This window comes from Mustela nivalis (assembly GCF_964662115.1).
Source record: "Mustela nivalis genome assembly, chromosome: 10".
In the NCBI taxonomy this organism is placed as follows: Eukaryota; Metazoa; Chordata; class Mammalia; order Carnivora; family Mustelidae; genus Mustela; species Mustela nivalis.
Window position 1 is genome coordinate 7,191,292 of NC_139029.1, and position 8,260 is coordinate 7,199,551.

Consider the following 8,260-nt stretch of genomic DNA (forward strand, 5'->3'; position numbering starts at 1 on the left):
CACTGAGAGAGAAGGAGAGAAGAAACAACAAACTGCATACAAAATATCAGGGAAAGAATTACTCTAGAGCTCCCAAAACAACACCGGAAGCTAGCAGCCAGCATCCGACCGAGATGGCCTTCAAAGGCTCCTGCTTTGGGGGCACCTGGGTGGCTCAGTGGGTTAAGCCTCTGCCTTCGGCTCAGGTCATGGTCTCAGGGTCCTGGGATCAAGCCCCGCATTGGGCTCTTTGCTCAGCGGGGAGCCTGCTTCCCCCTCTCTCTCTGTCTGCCTCTTTCACTACTTGTGATCTCTCTCTCCCTCTGTCAAAAAAAAAAAAAAAAAAAGATTCTTGCTTTGGTGTCCTCACCCCTCCCAAACAGAGCAAGCCTTGTGGGCAGATTATGGCTGAAGCAGTGTGTTACTCTGGAGTTTGGCCCTATAAGACCTTGACCTTCCATCTGGCTCTGTTCGGGATCCGTTGCTCTGGGAAGCCAGCCACCACATTATGAGGACGCTCAGTGTCCCTATGGAGAGGTCCACGTGGGGAGGAACGGAGGCCTCCTAGTCACCGCCGCTGTGATTTGCTGGTCACGTGGGGAACCGTCTGGGAAGCTGACCCTCTAGCTCCAGTTAAGATCGGGTGACTGTGGCCGTGGCTGGCAGCTTTACTCCAACTTTATGAATGACTCCAGGCTGGACCAGGTCGCTAAGTCACTACTCTCCAAATCCTGACCCACAGAAAAGACATCACTCTGCTATGTTTGGGCTAATCTTCAACACAGCGGTAGACCATTGACACAAATGGCAAAGGGTAAATCTCAAAATGCTAAAGGAAGATGATTTCAATATAGAATTCTAGCCCCCATCCTGCTCTATACCCATCAATAAAGCACGAAGTTGGAACAAAGACATTTCATGGCTGTCAGAGTCTTAAAACTTTGTGTCTCTTGTCCCCTTCCTCAGAAAGCTCCTATAGAAAACACTTCACCCAGACAAGGGAGTAAACCAAGAAACAGGAAGGTTTGGAGTCCAAGAAACAGCTGCCTTCGGCTCAGGTCATGATCCCAGTGTCCTGGGATCGAGTCCCACATCAGGCTCCTTGCTCAGCAGGGAGCCTGCTTCTCCCTCTGCCTCTGCCTGCCATTCTGTCTGCCTGTGCTCGCTCTCTCCCCCCCCCTCTGATAAATAAATAAAATCTTTTAAAAAATTATAAAGGAGAAATGCATATTACATATATTAGTATTTCCTGTTAGTGAAAATTCCATTCAATGTGATCATGAACTAACTATAAATCGTAATGGAGCAGATACTAAGACCTCATGGCCAAAAAAGCTGATCAGCATTCTGTCCAGATCCTCACGATATGTATTAAGTCCAGAGATCTTTAAAAGAAATAAATAAATAAAAATAAAGATCTTTTACCAAATCTTCAAGATTTGGTAAAAACTTCTTAGCTAAACTGGTGATGAATTTATTAATGATTAAGCAAATGCCAAACACCTCCAGGGGCAAGCAGCAGCAGCGCGGGGGATGGACTCAGTGTTCCGTCCCAGCCGAGAGCTGTGTTTCGTGAGCTGTGATGGCACCAACATGGGACATGGCGCTGACCGAGGTGGTCGTTTGGTTATTGAGGGTGTGGTTGGGTCAGGGAAGGAAAGAACTAAATCCATAGCTTCCCTAGTGGAAAGCCATCAGATGATGATTGAAACCAATGAGCTGGAAGGCAGTAAGACAAGAGGATACAGACATGCAGGTAAATACCAGAACCATCTGCTGGGAGCGGTCCATGTGGCTCGTCCTGCTGGAAGCCAAGTGGCCGGGGAGGGCTGCCATTTTCCTTCCAATGATCCTCTTGCAAATACTGGAGTCCTTAAACCCGGGCAGGCTTAGTTTTGATAAATAACTAAACTTCACAACTAGATGGCGGCAGTGGGGAGGAGGCCTGGCTGCCCGGTCAGCAGAGCATGTGACTCTTGATCTTGGGGTTGAGTTCGAGCCCCATGTTGAGTATAAAGTTTACTTAAAATAACGACAAAACCCAAAAAGTTCTGGACAGGATCAATTTTATCCTCGATGTCACAGGCGGGGCCTGTTCATGGCTCTCTCGGGGTTTCTGGGACCTCAGGGCTTGGGCCTCGTCTGCACCGAATGTCCTGCTTCTGCTTTGGGCCATCAGTCCCTGTCTCCCATCCCTTCTGTCTAGACGTGGGGTCCAGCGCTAGTCTTTCCCGTGCACCCCTTCAAGGAGGCTTTACCAAAAGCTGGGGAAGTGGAAGGACTTCCATTGCAGACAACTTCAATGTACCGGTCAGGCATTCTTGATTCCCCAAGGACCCCAACTCTTTCTACAATTTGGGGCCCCCTCTTTCCTTCCTCTGACCCGATGGGCAGTCCTGATTCCCGAGAGTTCTGCAAGCACTGCATGACCCACGCTTCTTAGCCGAGCTTGTCACAGGTGAGGAACGTTGCCCTTAATGACTTTGCCAACAGGGCAAGCAAGCTGGGGGCTGAGCAGTTCATGCCACTGAGCCAACAGGGGACGGAGTTGAGATTCAGACCGAGATCCAGAGCCCTTGCCAGCAGCCTTCCAGGGTCACCCTGGTTATGGACCTTCCTGGAGTTCGGTAAGATGAGCTAGGAGAGGAGTGAACATCTGGGGATGTCCCTGTTGGGGTGCGCTGGGATGCAGAGGAGGCACACAGGGCAGGTCAAATAGAGTGGAGTGGCTCTCCGAAGGCCAGTTGCCTGGTGTCCTCCGTGTGCTTGCTAGGTGTGTGGCCTTGGGCAGGTCATCTACCTCTCCTGTGCAGTTAAAGCACCTTCCTCATGGGCAGCTGCAGGGTTTAAGGAGACCTGGGTTGGGTCAGACCTTCATAATTAGCCACTGTCATCTTCCTTTAACAGACACTCTGCCTTGTGGCTCATGTCATGCCCCCACCTGGCCTCACTGGGAGTAGGGAGTCCTGGGCAAACCATTCCACCACGAGGCCTGGTTTTGATTGTTCTAGGGTTAGGGGGTGGTGGGATGGCAAAGTTAGCTTGTGATCACATGTTCAAAGGGGATGGGGGTGCGTGGAGCCCAGAGAGGGCAAGTGTCTTTCTAGAAGTTGGCTGTGCAGCTAGAGGCTTGTTCCCTTCCCCTATGATGAGTGCAGTTCCAGTCCCGCCAGAAACTGCCACGTCCAAGGTAGCTGCCCGTGGCAGGTGCAGGTCGGGGGTGTTCTGGTGCCCCACCTCCCTGCCAGAGCCACTCCCTTGTCCCCTTCCTGCCAGGTCTTCCAGGTCGACCCATCCTCTGGCCATGCTTCTGCCCAAGGTAGAGAAAGGGGTTGGTGAGATCAGCTTTTCCAAAGAGCAGGGCCCTTTCCTGCAGATCCTGAGACAGAAGCAGGCTGGAGGCATCCCTCCCCCAATCTGCACCCCATTATGTGGCTACTCTCCTCCTAGGAGGGCCTCAGTCCTGGCTGGTAGGAAGGGTGAGGTGCCTGGGGAAGAGGAGGGAGATTCAGGACCTTGGAGAGGGGACAGTCCTGCACCCACAGAGTCCTGGGAAGGCCACCCACACTTGCTTTCTCAACCTCTGGACACTTTGCGGGGGGAGGGGTGGTACTTCTGGGAATTCACCAGAGCGCACTCCTGGGTTGGCAGGTGGGATTCCAACCTAAGTCTGAATCCTGAGTCAGGGCACCTGATATGCTTAAACAGGCCCAACAACTGGACCCCAACCTCGTACCTGCCCACTGCCTTGGGAGTGGCCCAGACAACCCTGGGAATGACCCTTGTTCTTGAGACAGCAAAGTCCCAGAGCGGCCCTGCCATGATCTTCTCAACCCCACAGCCCTGGCCCCGGGGGGTCTGTCACCTCTGCTCTCTGTGGGGCCTGGTGAAGGACTGACCACGGCAGTGTCTCTGGACAGACTTGGGTCCGGTCTGGTAACTGTGGTGCCCCCTAGTACCAGAGGCCAGGGGGCCGGTCCCAGGGGACACAGGAGGGCCAGGTCTTCCTGTTCACCGACACGTGGCAGACACCCGGAGGCCGGGCCCCATACATGGGAGCGCCCCACAAGAGCTGCCGGGGGAACCTGCCTGGGCCCATTCAAGGTCTGGGGACACATGGTTCGGAATTTGTTATAAATACACGTGTTTGGTGAGTGAGGGGACAGAAGGTGAAGGCGCTGTACACAGCTGGTGGAGGCTTGGAGGCCGGACGCCACGCCGACAGAGAGACAGACAGTCCGCCCGGCGGGGCAGCCCGGGCAGCATTCTGGGGCCTGTAACACTTGCTTGGTGGGCACACCGGCGGGGCGGGGGGTTCTCATCCAGGGCTTGCTGCGCCCAGGCGCCCCGGGGGCTCCCCGGCCTGAGGTCCTGGGCAGCGGTGGCAGCGCCTGGGCTCAGCTCACATCATTCAGGGCCTGGTGGGACAGAAGGCCTGCTCAGGAGGACGCTGGGTCCCGCCGGGGCTCAGGTGCGCCCTCGGGAGGCCCCGCGTCCCCCACCCTTCCCCGGCCCGCAGGCGGCTCACCTTGCGCGCAAACTCAGGCAGGACGAAGGCGGCCTGGTGCACGTCGGAGTTGTAGTACTTCAGCTGCATCTGCTCCACCTGTTTCTGCGTCAGCTGCTGCACGGGCTTCCGGAAGTCGGTGCTCTGGGGCCAGGGGCACGGGCATCAGGAAGTGCTCTCCAGCCCCCCGGCAACACCCACACCCCGCCCCCCCGCCCCGGGCCCCCACCGCAGAAGGGCTCGAAGCTCACAGGATTTTTGCTGCACAGCATGAAGCCTATCTGGCCGCTGGGGTAGGTGGGGATGGTGCAGTAGGCGTAGGCCACCACAGGGAACAGCGACTTGCAGAACTGCCGCATCTGCTTGATGAGGTCCAGGTGCAGCCACTGACACTCGCCTGCGCGGGCAGCAGCGGGGCATCAGCCCCAGCGGGCAGGCCTGCTCCCCGGCCCACAGCGGAGGGCTGCCCCTCCGGCCCTTGCCCGCCCCGAGTCCCCCAGCGGCCCCCTCCGCTCACCCTGGCAGCAGAGGACACCATTGTCCTTGAGGGCCGTCTTCATGAGCTGGTAATAGGACTCCTTGAAGAGACTCTCTGCAGGGCCTACAGAGGCGGGGACAAGGGACAATGAGCACCTTCTGGCTGAGACCTCCTGACGCAGCTCTGGGGGCTGGTGAGCACCGCGACTGCCCCACTACAGACCTACACAGCTGCCAAGGGGGTAGGGCCAGGATTTGAGCCCCGGTCTGTGGACTCTGAAACCAACCATGAAGAGGGTGCTTTGGAGGAGTGCAGGGACCCGCTGCCTTAGTATCTGAGGGGGCTCCACGTTTCCATCCTGTTCCTAGGTGTTGGGGGAGGGGTTCTCACTGCCACTGTGTCAGGGGACGCTATACCCTGGGCCTGGGGTTGAGACTAGAGCCCATCCCCCGCCCCGATGCTGGCCTATTAAGAGCAGAGAGCAGACTGAAGAGGAAGCTCGGGCCTCTGCGGGCCGAGGCCAGCGCCCTGCTCTCCTCCAGGCTCCCAATGCCCTTGGAACTTTGGGCAGCAGTGTGCTCTCCCTTCTCTGGGGAGCCAGGTCTGGGGTGGGGGAGGGAGCGACCAAGAAGGGAACGGTGCAGCTCGAGCTCTGGACCCCTCTGTCTTCCACTCTGCAAATCAGCTGTGGGCACAGAGGGAGGGCTGGAGCCACTGGACCGTGGCTGCCAGCAGGCCCAAGGCCCATCCCTTGCTTACCCATAGGGTCTGAGGAGTCAGTGATGATGACATCGAAGGCATCCTGGTTCTGTTTCATGAACTCGAAACCGTCGCCCACGTGTAGGGTCAGCTTGGAGCTAGAGTAGCCCACAGCCATGCCCGGCAGGAACTTCTTAGAGACCTGGATGACATCCTGGGGAAGGAGGAGGGATCCGGCTGGGACGTGGGGGCTAGGGGCCCGCCAGTGCTCCCTTAGATAGTCTGGTCACTTGGGCAAGCCCTTCATTTTGCGGAGACCCGGTATCCTGCTGCCTCCCCCGCCATCATGGGGGGCTGGCTCCTGCCTCCTGAACTTGCCTCCCACTATACCCGTTCTCTGTCCCTGGACCAGACTGTCCCATCTGAGTGACTTTTTTGCTGGGTCAGAGGAAGGGGAGTTCAGCCTCTGCCAGGAGGGCCTTCCCTTGCCCCCACATGGCGAACTGCTTCTCATCCAGGCCTCGGCTGAAACCCATCTCCTCCAGGCAAGTACCGACCAAGCCTTCACTTCTAATCTCTTGAGCCCGTCTTTTTCTCCCACACTCTGCTCCCCACCGTGCCTCTGAGGTCTCCTCCTCGCTAGAATATCAATTCAGGGGGCACGGACTGGAGCTGTCCGTTCACCACTCTATCCCAGCACCTAGAGCGTTGGCTGCCACTTAATAGGTGCTCATTAAAAACGTGCTGAACGAAAAGGGTGGACACACAAGTAGTTGCAATGCCCCTGGGACTTGACTGAAAACCAGCGTAGTCCTAAAACTAAGAACGAAAAACTAAGTCTTATCTAAGAACCAGCATCTCAGCACACCTACTACCTGCCAGGCCCTTTCTACCTGGTTTTCCTACCGAATCCTTCCAACACATTTTTGAGAGGAACAAAGACACAGAGCACTGCTGAGCCACGCGCCGAAGGGTACACAGCCAACTCAGGGCGGAACAGAAATTTGAACCCAGAGCCAGGCACTCACCTCGTCAATCTCACACTGGACCACAGACTCCACAGAGGAATGCTTCAACACCTCCCGCAGGACACCTCCATCCCCACCCCCGATGATCAGCACCTAGGAGTGGCAGCATTATTCAGAAACACAGCCCCAAGCCTGAGCACCAGCCCCACCAAACAGGCTCCGGCAGGACTCTGGGGGGGGGCCTGGGCGCGCACAGGGCAGAGGCACTCGCACAACACAACCCGAACAGATGGTTTCTCAACTCCTCTGATGCACAGACAGACCTCGTTACTTCATTTGCTACTCTCAGAGACGCTTTCCTGCCCCAGGAACCTGGCACGAGGTGTCCCCTTTTCCTGGAAACTCCTCCCAGGGCTGCTCCTTCTGATGAAGCAGGCCTCAGCCAGAACCCTTTGCTCCCAGAGGCTGTGGCAGCCCCCACCCCTTGTGAAGTGGGCCACTGGGCCCCACTTCCCTCCCCGGTCCTTGCTAGCACTTTCTGACAACCATTTAGGAAGCCCCGGGGCTGAGTTGGGCACAGCTGAGGCCTTCTGCCCTGTTCCGCGGGACACTGAGGAGTAGGGCTTCCCGGTTCCAAGCTGGGGGCTGCATCTTGGTGGGAGCCGGGGTACCTTGCGAGGGTTGGGGTGGCTGCAAAGGGGCAGGTTGGCTATCATCTCCTGGTAGGAGAACTCGTCCCGCTCCGTGCACTGGATGACGCCGTCCAACACCAGCACGTTGCCGTAGCTCTTACTGAAGGCGGGAGTGACAGTCAGGGACCTGGGTCCCTGGAGTGGGGGCAATGGGCCCCCACTCCCCCCACTCCGTGAGAAGAATCTCCCCCAACCTGCCAAGGGGTCCCAGGAGTAAGTGCTGGGGGATGACACGTGGCGAGGACCGGCAGGCAGGCCCGCTGGGTGGGGGGTGGGGGTGGACTCAGGGTCCCGGCTCTGACGTGTCCCGGACTGACACGTGGAGCTCGGCGCGTGGGGCCGGCGCAGACTCCGGCTCCCGCCCCGCCGGAGAGGACCGCCCGAAACGCGGGCCCCCTGCCCGGAGAGACGGGATGCAGGGTGGGGAGGGGGTCCCGGGAGGGGCCGGGCCTAGTTCCTCAGAACTTCTGACAGTTTTGCAGGGGGAGGGGCGGGGACAGAGACGGCCCGGGGGGCGCCCGGAGGTAAAGGGGTCCGGCAGGAAGAGGGGCTCAGCCCGGGGCTGAGACCGGGGCAGGAAGAGTCCCGGCTGGCTCCGGGGCGGCGGGCAGCGCGCGGTCTGGGCCGAGGGCCGCCGCAGGCGCTCGGGGGCCGGGGCCGGCGGTGGTACCTGCGGAAGACAAGGATATCCTGGTACCGCGAGCGCTGATGGTGTAGCAGCTGCTCCACCTGCAGCGACAGGGCCTGGCCGGGCCACAGGCTGCACGTCTCGCGGAACCAGCCCTCGTGGATGTCAGCGGGGCCGAAGGCGGCGGGGCCGTCGGGGCCGGGTTCCATGGCGGGCGGGCGGGCGGGCGGCGCGGGGCGCGGGCCCGGGACTGCAGGCCGCGCGGAGCCGCAGCACAACGGGACCAGCTCCGCCCGCCGCCCGTGCGGC

At 58.7% G+C, this 8,260-nt stretch overlaps 1 protein-coding gene across 1 annotated transcript; it reads right to left on the reverse strand.

Moving 5' to 3' along the window:
- Positions 1–2,028: 2,028 nt before the first annotated feature.
- SRM (spermidine synthase) lies at positions 2,029–8,260 on the reverse strand. The gene is made up of 8 exons (XM_082687600.1): positions 7,994–8,260; positions 7,303–7,423; positions 6,692–6,784; positions 5,724–5,877; positions 5,004–5,087; positions 4,738–4,883; positions 4,508–4,630; positions 2,029–4,397 (listed from the first exon to the last, which is right to left on the reverse strand). The coding sequence occupies exons 1-8, from the start codon at positions 8,158–8,160 to the stop codon at positions 4,377–4,379; spliced, it is 909 nt and encodes a 302-aa protein (XP_082543726.1). The 5' UTR covers positions 8,161–8,260; the 3' UTR covers positions 2,029–4,376.

Excerpts from the sequence above, each read along its gene's own strand:
- SRM (XM_082687600.1), bottom strand. The coding sequence starts at position 8,160 with ATGGAACCCGGCCCCGACGGCCCCGCCGCCTTCGGCCCCGCTGACATC. Across the intron at positions 6,785-7,302 it reads GCCACCCCAACCCTCGCAAG|GTGCTGATCATCGGGGGTGG; the intron begins GTACCCCGGCTC and ends TGCCACTCCTAG. Across the intron at positions 4,631-4,737 it reads TGCTGTGCAGCAAAAATCCT|AGCACCGACTTCCGGAAGCC; the intron begins GTGAGCTTCGAG and ends CCCTGGCCCCAG.